Here is a 12,804-nt window from a genome sequence, read left to right as displayed (position 1 = left end):
GTTGGCCGTCATCATGCAGTACTGGGTCATCCACGTCCGCTCATACTGTGCCGCAGGCAAGGCAGCAGCGAGGCACACGATTGGAACTGGGATAGGCATAACTGTCGACTGGTGCTCTTCACATGCTTCAGCACATCTGCTCCGGGCGCCTCGCCGGCTGGCGACAGAGGATTGGACAAGCTCGGGCGTGAAGGAAGCAGGCCAGGCGCCAGCGACGTTTGGATTGGCTTCAACATGCAGGGCAGGCCCAATGCATCCTCAACATCATCAACATCACCATCATCATCCTCATCATCCTCATCCTCATCGTCATGATGATCTCGTACTGTGCACTTACAACCACTTCCTCGCATATGAATGCCACTTGCAATGACTCAAGCGACTGACTCTGAGACCACAGTCCGCAGCCTCGTCGAGAGAACACCCGACTCATTGTTGCCTACAGAATCGGCAGAATCAGCACCTCTAAAGTGTTCAAGCAGACCACAGCCCGACGAGAACCTCGCTGCCATGGCAATTGCCACCTCACCTGGGACGTTGCAAAGAAACCAGGGAGAGAGTAGTGCGTCGGACGAAGCAGAGAGGCCTCAGCTTCGCTCTTGCTACGATGTGATGATGTTTGAAGCATTCGACATCGAAACCGGCGCATTCACTCGATGCTTCTGGACCCACTTTGATACCGAACAGCGTGCTTGGATGGGCCAAACCACCCAGATGAGAAAGTATGATCTCTCATTGGAAGACATCGTCCTCAATCTTCGAAGAATCCCCGACGAAAAAGCGTTCCCTACATCTCCTCAACAGCTCACCTTAGCGCCGCCCGTCTTCGAGCCAGTCAAACATTACCTCAAACGTCCTCAAATCGACTGGTTGTCTGGAGATGAGGAATCTACATTGGTCCCGCAGATGCATATCGAAGAAATGCAAACTCTGGAATATCTGCGGCGGCATCCGCATCCGAATATTGTCACCTATCACGGCTGTGTGGTTGCGCGAGGACGGATTGTGGGGATTGTGCTTGAGCGGGTGTGGAAGACTTTGTATGAATATTTTCTTGATCTCGACTATTTCCCCGATAATGATGATGATGATGATGATGATAATGACGACGACGACGACCATGACGACGATGACGACGATGCTGCTGCTGCTGATGCGCCTCTCAACTCCACATCAAACTCCAACAACAATAACAACCCTCAACCTCCCCTCAACATACCCCTCCTCGAAGAACAACTCAAATCCGCAATCGCACACATCCATTCCCTCGGTCTAGCGCATAATGATTTAAAACCTTCAAATCTAGGTCTATTTCTAGATGAAGATGAAAAAAAACCATCATCCTCAGCTAGTAGTGATTGATTGGGGCTCGTGTAAGAAATTTGGCGAGGAGTTGATTTCGGCGGGTACTCCCGGGTGGACTCATGAAGAAGGAGAGGAAGAGGATGATGTGATTCTTTCGAAGCCGGAACATGATTTGTTTGCGATTGGGAAGGTGGGGGATTGGATGAGGATGAAGATGGAGGGGAAGGGGAAGGGGGTGAGGAATATGATGGGAGATGAGTAGGTAGGAGACTGGATGGGGTAACACTGCGCAAGTGGAAGCCGGTGGGTTTGTTTAGCGAGTCGATGGTGCTTTGGGAAGAGTACCTACATGGGAAAAATCTGAGAGCACGGGTGGTCGTTTGTACCTATCTGCCTCCTTCACTTCCCAAACAGCCTCATCTCAACCCCAATCACTCATCATCAGTCTATTCTTCTTTCCCGAAAGCAGGTCTTTCGCTTGATTCAAACTAGACGTCGACTCCCTATATCCTGTGACATAATCGATAGGGTGTGCGCGGGGCGTACTACTCGTCAATATGTCTGTCTGGAGCTCCCTAGATAGAATGAAGTACCTCCACGGGCACGCATCGTCTGGCCTTTAAGGTTTCGGTAGACCAATCAAGCGCGGGCTCCATGTCTGATTCATGTCAAGACAGCGGCAGAGCGGGCAGCTCCGCTAATGATTAATCCAGTTCTACGGCCCGCCTGAAATTTGGAGCTCTACTCGATGCTCCGAACTCCATCCTCCTCGGCCTCGTTCCATCACATTGCTCGAGTTGCTCCATTTCCTCGAGCCCAGTTCGATGACAGGCAGCCTAGCTCTGATCAACACTCAACACACCACGCTGATCGCAGCGCCCACAACCCTCCACCCATCTAACATTAGCCTCTCCCAAATCACGCTCGCCCGCACACGAACACGTCGGATTGGCTAGTAAGGGCTTCGACAACACAACATACGTGGTCAGCACAGCATGTCTGACCGGAGACTGCAGTCAGGGCGCGACGACCGGCGCCGCCATGAGGACCGCCGCGACAATCGACGCTCGCGCTCGCCGCACCACCGCCGACGCGATGGTGGACTAGAGATGGACAGCTACTCCTCCAGCCGTGGCTATCGCGAGAGAGAGCGCGAAGAGCGCTACCAAGGAGGTGGTGGTGGAGGACGTGACCGCGACGACAGAGGTTGGGGCAGAGACCGTGTCTCAGACCGCAGAGACGCGAGACGCGACGATGGAGGACGGCGCCGCGATGACCGCCGTGGTGGAGATCGACCGGACCTGTTTGCAGACAGACGTGGTGGCCGCCGCGACGACCGTGATGACCGCAATGGACGCGGAGGTGGACGCGACGGTCCAGATCATCGCGATCGCGGCCAGGATCGTGACGATATGAGGCAGCTTGAGCGCCAGATCAAGCGCGAAGCCAGCGGCTCACCACCACCGAAGAAACCAAGAGAGCCAACGCCGGACTTGACGGACGTTGTGAGCGTTCTGGAGAGAAAGCGTCGATTGACACAGTGGGACATCAAGCCTCCTGGCTACGACAATGTGACTGCTGAGCAGGCCAAGCTGTCGGGCATGTTTCCTCTTCCTGGCGCTCCACGGCAGCAGCCAATGGACCCAGCTAAACTGCAGGCTTTCATGAACCAGCCAGGAAACCAGGCAAGCAGCTCGGCATTGAAGCCTTCTAGTGCACGTCAGTCCAAGCGTGTCATGGTGCATAACCTTCCACCATCTGCCACAGACGAGAGCATGGTCGACTTCTTCAACCTGCAACTCAACGGCCTGAACATCACCCGCGGTGTCGATCCATGCATTTCCGCTCAATGCAGCAAGGACAAGACATACGCGCTTGTCGAATTCAAGACTCCAGAAGATGCGACCAACGCCATGGCTCTCGATGGCATTACTATGGACCACGACGCCATGGACACGAGCGGAGCATCGAATGGCGCACCGAAAGGCCTCCAGATCAAGCGTCCTCGAGATTACATTGTGCCCAACGTCATCGACGAGACTGAGAACGAATCTGGACTACTGTCTAACACTGTCCCGGACACGCAAAACAAGATCTCTATCACTAACCTGCCTTCTTTCTTGGCCGAGGAGCAGATTCAGGAGTTGCTCATGTCCTTTGGCGAACTCAAGAGCTTCGTTCTGGTTAGGAATCAGTCGAGTGGAGAGAGTCGCGGCATCGCGTTCTGCGAGTACAAGGATCCCAGCGTGACCAAGGTTGCCGTGGATAGTCTCAATGGCATGGAGTTGGCAGACACTGCGATGCGCGTCAAACTGGCCAGTATCGGTATTCAGCAAGTCAGCAGCGAGATGAGCGTCAACGCCATGAGCTTGATGGCTGGTGCAAAGTCGACCGATGCGGACAATGGCCGTGTGCTCGCCTTGATGAACATGATTACACCGGAGGAACTGATGGACCCAGATGATGCTGACGGTAAGACACTACTGACCTTGGCCCACAGTCCTACGTATACTAACCTATTCCTTGCAGAGATTCTCGAGGATGTCAAGGAGGAATGTGCCAAATACGGTCCGCTGCTCGAAGTCAAGATGCCTCGACCTACAGGTGGCTCTCGCCAGAGCACTGGTGTTGGCAAGATTTATCTCAAGTACGAAACGTCCGAGCACGCTGCGAAGGCTTTGGCTGCATTGGCAGGCCGAAAGTTCGCGGATCGCACCGTCGTGGTCACTTACTTCGGCGAAGAGTACTTTGATGTCAACGCCTGGTAGAAAGGCATGTACCTGTACTCGCTGTGATCTCCATCGAATTGTTCACGTGGCAGCAATGATGGCAGGTAGCACGGCACGACAGATGGATATAGAATAGGAGAGCGGATGGCTGCACTTCGCTCACCGAGAGCTTCGTATTGGTCGTGAATGGCGACCTGCAAGTCAGCCAAAGATGTCCGACTAGCTGTAGATGGCCTACTGAAGGGGACTAGCTAGTGACGGGACGCTACGGACGACTTGCGAGGCTGCTGCTGTACTATACATGTACTGTTTTGAAGCGGCGCACATGATCAAAAGTAGTTTCATGCGCAGCACGTTCAAGACATTGAAAACTTGTCAATCGCGTAGCTCATTCTCACCTCCGCCGTATATAGAATGGCAAAAGGAGGTAAGGTTCTCAGAATCCTGGCACCTTAGGCTGGTGCCTGACGTCTTGACGAGTGACGAGGAGCACTCAGCCACTCATTGTTGTGGTTTTGGCTCCACGAGCTGAGACAGAACATCGCTCCTGATCGACACTTCAAAACTCCCCACTGCCCGCCGACCTCTACACTTCACTTTCACATTCTACCCCTGCAACAACTTCCAATCTACCTACCTACACAACCAGTTCCCAACCATGCCTTTCGGTCTAAGCAAAAAGGACAAGGAGAAGGACGGAGATCTCGAGGCCAAGAAGTCGTCACTCTTTGGTGGGAGGTCCAAGGGCAAGTCAGGCTCGCCTGCGCCTGCATCCAGCAACCCATACGCCGTGCCACCATCGGGGACCGATCCATACGCGAAGAGCAGTGGAAACCCGTACGCCAATCAAAGCAATAATGACCCATATGCAAGAAGTGCCAGCAACTTGTCACAACCGCCCACGAGTTCGTTTGGAAGCTTGAGTTTAGCGGGAGATAAAGCTGCGCCCCCGGCGTACGCCAACAGCGGTGGCGGCCCTGCGCCCAACAGATATGACAAGAGCCCTGTGCCGGTTGGAGGGTATGGTGGGGGGCCTTCGCAGCGGCCTGGTTATGGTGGACAAGGCAGTTCTTATGGGCAGGTGGGCGGCTATGGCAGCGATCCATATGGCAACGGCCAGCCTTCGCACTCGAGATATGGAGCCGGCAGCTATGGAGGATTGGGCAGGACGAACAGCAACGAGACTATGAACACACAAGCCGGGAGAGACGCCCTCTTCGGTGATGCTGCGACACGAGCGCAGAGTCGACCAGCACAGCAAGAAGGACAGCTTCCTCATGAAGGTGGCGATGCCAGCTATAGCAACACAGGTGGCTACGACTCAACGGAAATGCCCGGCGGATATGGTTCTGGTCCTCCGCGAGAACTCACGGCGGAAGAGCAAGAGGAGGAAGACGTGAACGCTGCGAAGCAGGAGATCCGATTCATCAAACAACAAGATGTTGCATCTACTCGGAACGCGCGCAGAATCGCAGAGCAGGCTGAACAGACTGGACGGGAGACTTTGGCCAGACTGGGGGCACAGGGAGAGCGCATTCATAACACGGAACGAAACCTGGATATGGCGTCCAACCAGAACCGTCTAGCGGAGGAAAAGGCGAGAGAACTGAAGACACTGAACAGAAGCATGTTTGCAGTTCACGTGGCCAACCCCTTCACTGCCAACAAGAGAGAGCAAGCGGCCAATGCCATCGCACTGGAGAAGCACCAAGCTGAGCGGAGACAGGCTGATGCCACGCGCGCGGAAGCGTACAGCACAACGGCGAGACATCAGGCACAGCAGCGGGATCTCAACGGCAACGTAGTGCGACAGCAGAACCAGAAGAGTTTGGCTGATCGGGCCAAATACCAGTTCGAGGCTGATAGCGAGGATGACGAAATGGAGAATGAAATCGATGATAACTTGTGAGTTGCATTCGACAGTGTCTTTTTGTCCTGTCATCTTACTAATTTCACTCCAGGGACGCCATTCATCGCGGTGCTCGAACGCTCAATCAGCTGGGCAAGGCCATGGGCGAGGAGATTGATACCCAGAACAAGCACATTGACCGCATCATCAACAAGACGGACAAGGTGGATGACCAGATTGCCGTCAACAGAGCTCGTTTGGACCGCATCAGCAAGAAGGGTTAGAGGGGGTTATTGGTCTGGCGTAAACTACTTCATGGTGGGAGCGTTCTCGATGCATGGGTACCTCATAGATTAGGCTCCACACAGTACAACATATGGATTCCTGTTCACAGTCTACTACATATATATACCACTATGAGCGGACTCTGTTCCCGTTACATGTATGTGGCTTAGGTACTCTATCCATATATCGAATAGGGTTGTATACAGCCCGACCCCCACCTTCTCAGCGGACTGCTCTCCGCTTACTGTAGGAGGTACCTATCTTGGTATCCTCGTGCTCGTGCTACGTCACAGTATTTCAGCTTCAGCCCACCTGAAACTCGTCAGGTTTCGTGCTTTCGTCGGAGACAACCTTGGAACTTCACCTTCACCAGCCTATCACTCGCACCATCTGTGTGTGTGTGTTTCGATCCTCATACCTCACATTCACCCTCAAAGATAGGTATCGCTGAAATCTACAGACTTCGAACAGCGCACCAACCAACGCGACTCGCGTGATGCCTACCTAAGCGCAACTTAATAGGTACAGGTAGTCAAGGAACACTCACTCACCTTCGCCGTGATCAAGTTGCGCGTCGACTATTTCAGCTACTCGCGATGCCTCCTCGCTACTTCAAGAACGATGCGACGCCCGCACGACGAGGTGAGACACTCTTCTTTTCGAAATCGCCTTGGGTAACCGACAGCACTAATGCGTATACAGACCCGCGTCGCCAGCTTGAAGCCTCCCTCACACGCCTCATAACAGAATACCCTCCCTCCTCCATCAAACCCGGCGGTGGTCTCTTCAAAGGGCCAGTCAGTGTCGCCTACGCCTTCCTCGTTCTACAAGGCTTGTACCCGGATTTCGAGATCGAAGGCCATCCCCTCGGCGTCTGGTCAGCTGCCTACCTCAAACATGCGCAAGACAATATTGCCTCGTATCCTGGACCTCAGGTGGGAAAGTGTGGGATTACAGACGACATACTCGCACTCCTTGCCATAGGAGCTGCCAGTTCAAAAGACGCGGATATGGCATCAGATCTGTGCGATTACAGCGCTGAAGTACTGGAAGAGGATACCGAGAATGAACTCCTCTTTGGTCGGGCTGGATATCTCTATCTGCTGAGACTTGTCAAAGCTTCTTTCATGGATGAGCCAAAGACTTTGCAGTTGATCACGGACACGCAAGATGATGTCGTAGATGCAATTCTGGATACCCCGCGGCCTTGGAAGTGGCATGGAAAAGCTTACATTGGTGCTATCCATGGTGCCATGGGAATCATTACACAAGTCGTGCTGACGAACCCGAAGAAGTATGCAGAGAAGTTGGAGGCGGAGTTGGCGGTGCTGTTGACGTACCAGTACGACTCCGGTAACTTCCCAAGCAGTGTACCTCCTGAGAGGGATCGATTGGTCCAGGTATGCCACGGCGCACCCGGTGTGGTCACGAGTTTGGAGAGTATCAAGGAATACTTCCCAAATCTGAAGGACCGGATCGACAAGGCGATTATGAGGGGGAGGGAGTGTATTCTGGAGCGAGGTCTTCTGACGAAAGAGCCATGTTTGTGTCATGGAATTTCGGGGAATGCGCTGGCGCTAGAAACAAAGGACTTTGAGCATTTCCTCACGTATACCACTGGACATGAGATGAAGTCCATGGAAAAGGATGGTATGCTGGAGCAGTCGAGCGCACCCGAGTCTCTCTTCCAGGGGGAAGCTGGACGAGCGTGGACTTGGGCTGTGAGTGAGAAAGGCTTGCCGAAGAGGATCCTGGGATACAATGATTTGTAGTGGTCTGTTCACGACTGCGAGGCACTCGATGAGCGAGAGGATGGCCGAATGACATGACCTCCCGGCCGGGCAATAGCACATGGAGACGACGTTATGACCCACAGCAGGAGAAACTCCGTACCTACCTAATACGAGGCCGCAATTCACAGGCGAGACAACCGGCGAACGTGACTTGCTCCTTTTTTTCAACCAGAGTAGCGCATTTTCCCAGTTCCTGTGCTCCTGTTTGTGTAGTAGTTGGTCGGTGTCCATGTCAACTTGGCATCGTTACCGCACTCAGCGCACTGACGGCGTTCTAGTGAGCACATTCCTTGCTGTTAATGCTTGGCTGCGAGCTCCCACCACTCCCATTTCCGGACAAAGCCCTGTCCTTGAGTGTGTTGACGAAAGCGTCTTGGAATCGGCGCGGCATGGCATGGCATGTTTGTGTTTTCCTTGTCCCACACACCATGGATGAATACCTACCTACCTCCCTGAGTTCTACAGTACGTCGTCAAGTTCATGTTCATGTCCAAGTCTGAATTCTGGAGTGTGATGGCTGCCCGGAACCCGAAGTCGCACCCTACCAATCAACTCGTCAATGGAGTCTGGTTCGCAACGGCAGAAAGATTCTATTCAAATGCTAAGTTTTGGCCCAAGCACAATTAAGCAATAGCGGTCCACGGCTCCACCAGACTAAGGTAATCTAACAAACTTAACCTCGAACCCTTCGGTCCCTTTTGAATTTCGAAATATTCCATCGTTATTCCTGATTGATTATTATTGAGTGTGCTTCCGACTGCTTCGTCGTGAGTCTGTGACTTCCCGTCCTTCCAAGTGCTGGGCAGTTGTCACATGCCAGGGAAGCTGCTGTTGCTGCTGCTGCTTCATTTCTGGCAAGGTCCGTGAATAAGGCTCGTTACACATGAGGTCAACTGGTACCGACCGCCTTACCTCAGCTACCTTACTTAGCTTGACTTGTACATTGACACACTTGTGCATCACTTCAAACATCGCCGCGGCTTCTGCGAACAACACCTCCGGAGTACAGTGAGACGGCAGGGAGTAACAACATTGTGCACCGCTGGCACGTCACACAGTCTCAACACGTGGAGCGAGAAACATCGGAGGGAGGACAAGATCGCATCGAACGCTATAAGTACCTTACGCCCTATCTGGTAATATCGACGCCATCATGCTCTCACCTCACAGCTCGCCCTCGTCAAGTCCGTCCGCTTCCAGCATGAGTTCGCCGGAGATTCGAGTCACAGATGATCATGGTAACGGCGCTGTCGTTCAGCTTCCCGCGGCTTTGGCTGAACAAATCATGGTTGAGCAACGAACTCGCGCTTTGACTTTCGAGGTACCAGTCGCTGAGAAACAGCTGGAAATGCACGCTCGGCCTGCGTCACTCCGATCTGCCTCTTCAGAAACTGCCATGGAACCACTCGTCACCTTGAAACCGGCACCTACCTCAAATCCACTCGATTCACCAGTCAGTCTGAGAGGTAAGGGGAAAGAGGTGAAGCGTGTTGCCTCTGCTCACGGATCCCTTCGAATGTCTCTCAAGTCAATGACCTCCGCTGGCCTCCTGTCATCGAAGAAGAAGCACGCCACTGACGATGGAAAATCATCGACCGGAACTAGCGGTGCAGCGAGCCCAACTCAGGTAGACACACCAGAGGTCAAAGTCATCCTCGCGAAGAAGACCTGCCCTGATCTGGATGCTGTATCTCGTGCTCTCGAGTCTCTGGGATGTCAGGACCGTCCAACGAGTGACCCACTTGTGCTCAATCTCAAGTCTCTGGAGCAGAAGATCAAAGGCGCCCGCGAGGACTGCTCGAAGATGTTGACGAGAGCCATGCAAGCTCGCGATCGTCAGCAATACGAAGTGTGTCGCGCTCTCTGTATTCAAATCGTACAGAATCAGCACTCGAAGGTGGAGACCCGAGTGTATGCGTACAATATCCTCTCGACTCAAGCGTCTCCCGGCCAGGCCATGAACTTTCTCAAGGAAGCCGCCAAATTGGCGAAGCAATGCGAGGGGCCGGAGAAGGACAAGTTGACATCGATTGTTGCCATGTTACAAGAACATGCTCTCAGCAAGGAGAGCAATCGTGACGCTACGAAGAACAACGAGGCCATTGTGGACTTGGGCACATTCCAGAGACGTCCGACGATGCCCAAGATGAAGATGCCTTCGGACGCAAATGTTTTGCAACTGCCCAAGGATCACATGCCTCGAGGCGCGATGACTCCCAAGTCGGAGAAGATTTTCAACTGGGCGTTGCCGAGCAAGGCCAAAACGGCTGTGGCATAGGATGCTTCGTCGTCCAGGAATAGCTCCATTGGTTCCCAGCAGGAATAAGGCAGACTGACAGAGCTTTAGCGTGGTGTCCGGCGTTTTGGTGGGACAAAAAAACAAGAAGCCGACGGGACCGGAGTATGTGGCGTTTGATGATTGGGTTTCATGCTGTACCTGCTCAGTGCTTACTGGCACTGATGGATACGTACATGTACCTTAGTAGGGCTGTCCCTAAAGGCAGCTACATACAGATTCTGTACCATGCATGGCACTGAAAGCCTTGCAAAACTTACCAATGCTCCATTGGAGTCAGTCTTCTTCTTCTTCTTCTTCGTTCTTTCAAGTTCCCTTCACTTTCCTGCATTTCCAGCACAGCCGCTATGTCCACAAGTACCTCAGTAGGTATCTGATCCTTCACCAAGCGCAAGCCAGCCTCTTCAATCCACTTTTTTGATCCGAGCAAAATCAATATCCAACATCAGCAAAGCGTAAACTCCAGCCAGCACTTGCGGATCCAGCTGTGCTCGCATCACATTTTGATCCTCCAAACCAGCTCGAAGACGCTCAATCGCAGCGCGGAACGTACGTCGCCAGGCTGGCCAGTGTTCGCGAGCCATGGTGTCGCGAGAATTTGCAACGCGGGAGCCTTTTAGTTGTAGTTTCAGAGCTCGCTGTCGAAGGTACTTTTTGGGAGGAACTGGTCCTGGTACTGGAGATGATGGGATGGAGGAATCCTTCAATGCCGAGATGAGGATGATGCAGTCGTGAATGAGCTTTTGTCCTTGTCCGCGGGTTATTGGTGCGGGGTGGGGAGGAAGGAGGGAGGAGGAGGTGGTGGTGGTGGATGGGAAAAGGGGTGCGAGAGAGTGTGAGAGGGAAGAGTGTGAGAATGCAGAGAGTCGGATGGGAGGAGAGTGAGGTGGCGCGTGGAAAGTCACTTCCACGCCGGGCAGAAGTCGGACAGGGTACAGGAGGCTTTGCAGGCTCTCGAAGGTGCTTGTTGCATCGGGTTTCATCTCGATGCGGAGGCGGCGGAGGCGGTTGCCGTTTCGAAGCATGAGGCATAGTGAGTAGAGTGTGTTGCCCATGGATTCTCCACGCTTATCACGCAATGTGTGGGTTTGTGAGCGCCATGGAGAAGATGGAAATTTCAGGCGCATGTATCGAACGCGGCGGAGAAAGTCGGGCCAGTCGAGTTGGGTGAAGTCCTGCTCCTTGGTCATGCCTGAAGGCCCGTAAGTTCCACAGCCGAGCCCATGTGAGTACACTCCATCAGGCCCAATCTCGACGTTGATGTAGTTCAGGGTGTAGGGCAGGCCACTGGCTTCTGCATTGACCGCTTTCGACGTCCGCAAAATCTGCGGGAAACACGTGGATTTCCTTCCTCTCAGTGTGAGCAGATCCTTGTAGATGATATTTCGCAGTTCTAGTAGTTCTACAGTCAGCATTTAGGAAAGAAAATGATAGCTAGCTCCTCCCCCATGAGGTAGGTCGAAACTTGCCGGCTGGAAGGTCGAGGAATCGGAAAATGTTTTGATCTGCATCCTTGAGTGCTACAATGTAGTCGAAGCGATGGGGAGTCTTTGATCCGCCCGACGGGACTGGCAGCCGACGCTTCGTGGCGAGAGCCACCAGCTCGGCCTTCTTGTACTTTCGATATTGCCTCGGGGTATCACTGCGTGGTGGAGACATTTTTGCCGAGTAAGTCAAGTGTTTTGGTGGGTCAGTCGCGGTGTGGGTGTGCCAGATGAAGAAGAACGGAGAGTCGACGACAGAGATTAAAATATGGTAGCAAGAAACTGCAGTACCTACATAGTGAAGCGCTCCTCAGAGGTTTTCTGTTAGTGACAAGTGCACTGGTGACAAGTGAACTGGTGACGGTTGTTCCTTTGTTCTCAAGCTCATCTTATGCATATTTTCCATATCCTCCCGGAGTAACCCATTCCCAGGCCATGATCTGAAGCGCCTGATACGAGACCTGTGGAGTGAAGGATAGGGAACGTTGACATTGTTGACCGGGTGTCGTCTACGAGGACTGGGGCAGATGATGGAGGCGTGCACGTCGCGAAACCACTAACTACCTCTTCCATGGGATGGGGTTCCCGAGTAAGTGAAGTCGGACTTGAATACCTAGCGTGGCGGTGTGAGGTGTCAGTGTGAGGAGGTAGCTCATCATCCCTTGGCATGTGAAGACGCCGCGAATTAAAGTGAAGTGGCTCCGCTCCGAGTCAGGTGCCGAACGATGGCTGAAGCACCTTCCCTCTTCCCTGGCCGCGTCTGACGCCTCAGGCATCAGTCAAGTGCCTCCGAGACACATCCATGAGCGCGGGAGCCGACGATGGTCGCGATGGCGATGTTGCCTTTTATGTAGCCTGCTTCAAGTTGATATGAGGGAAGAACGAGTCGAGCATCATCACGAGCAGACTCAAGGAGGGAAGGAGGTCAGAGGGAAAGAGGGAAAGAGGGAAAGAGGGAAAGAACGAAAAGAGGCGGCATCAAATACTCATTTAGAGTTGCCATGTCTCGGCAGGACCACTTCCCTGTGACGCGTGATCCTCCGCTCTGGTGCCTTCCGCCTGT

At 53.3% G+C, this 12,804-nt stretch overlaps 6 protein-coding genes across 6 annotated transcripts; 5 read left to right on the top strand and 1 right to left on the bottom strand.

The window, feature by feature from the left end:
* The first annotated feature begins 240 nt into the window (after window positions 1-240).
* SEPMUDRAFT_150752 (uncharacterized protein) lies at window positions 241-1,731 on the top strand. Its single transcript, XM_016906374.1, has one exon. It carries the CDS (start codon window positions 358-360, stop codon window positions 1,360-1,362), a length of 1,005 nt encoding a protein of 334 aa, XP_016758869.1. The 5' UTR covers window positions 241-357; the 3' UTR covers window positions 1,363-1,731.
* Window positions 1,732-2,717: 986 nt separating this feature from the next.
* SEPMUDRAFT_48483 (uncharacterized protein) lies at window positions 2,718-4,073 on the top strand (the record flags this gene model as incomplete). Its single annotated transcript, XM_016909070.1, has 2 exons — window positions 2,718-3,777; window positions 3,835-4,073. 2 exons carry the CDS (start codon window positions 2,718-2,720, stop codon window positions 4,071-4,073), a joined length of 1,299 nt encoding a protein of 432 aa, XP_016758868.1.
* A 547-nt stretch (window positions 4,074-4,620) lies between these two features.
* SEPMUDRAFT_90128 (uncharacterized protein) lies at window positions 4,621-6,306 on the top strand. Its single transcript, XM_016910522.1, has 2 exons — window positions 4,621-5,939; window positions 5,996-6,306. The coding sequence occupies exons 1-2, from the start codon at window positions 4,693-4,695 to the stop codon at window positions 6,165-6,167; spliced, it is 1,419 nt and encodes a 472-aa protein (XP_016758867.1). The 5' UTR covers window positions 4,621-4,692; the 3' UTR covers window positions 6,168-6,306.
* Window positions 6,307-6,559: 253 nt separating this feature from the next.
* Window positions 6,560-8,636, top strand: SEPMUDRAFT_70158 (uncharacterized protein). Its single transcript, XM_016909891.1, has 2 exons — window positions 6,560-6,810; window positions 6,871-8,636. The coding sequence occupies exons 1-2, from the start codon at window positions 6,765-6,767 to the stop codon at window positions 7,938-7,940; spliced, it is 1,116 nt and encodes a 371-aa protein (XP_016758866.1). The 5' UTR covers window positions 6,560-6,764; the 3' UTR covers window positions 7,941-8,636.
* A 149-nt stretch (window positions 8,637-8,785) lies between these two features.
* SEPMUDRAFT_150748 (uncharacterized protein) lies at window positions 8,786-11,016 on the top strand. Its single transcript, XM_016906373.1, has one exon. The coding sequence runs from the start codon at window positions 9,115-9,117 to the stop codon at window positions 10,237-10,239; it is 1,125 nt and encodes a 374-aa protein (XP_016758865.1). The 5' UTR covers window positions 8,786-9,114; the 3' UTR covers window positions 10,240-11,016.
* Window positions 8,786-11,916, bottom strand: SEPMUDRAFT_135029 (uncharacterized protein; the record flags this gene model as incomplete). The annotated part of the gene is made up of 2 exons (XM_016902676.1): window positions 8,786-11,604; window positions 11,723-11,916. The coding sequence occupies 2 exons, from the start codon at window positions 11,914-11,916 to the stop codon at window positions 10,662-10,664; spliced, it is 1,137 nt and encodes a 378-aa protein (XP_016758864.1). The 3' UTR covers window positions 8,786-10,661.
* Window positions 11,917-12,804: the final 888 nt, after the last annotated feature.

Source organism: Sphaerulina musiva (assembly GCF_000320565.1).
Source record: "Sphaerulina musiva SO2202 unplaced genomic scaffold SEPMUscaffold_8, whole genome shotgun sequence".
Lineage (NCBI taxonomy): Eukaryota > Fungi > Ascomycota > Dothideomycetes > Mycosphaerellales > Mycosphaerellaceae > Sphaerulina > Sphaerulina musiva.
The sequence above is the reverse complement of the archived record's forward strand: the minus strand, read 5'-3'. Positions and strand labels throughout refer to the sequence as shown.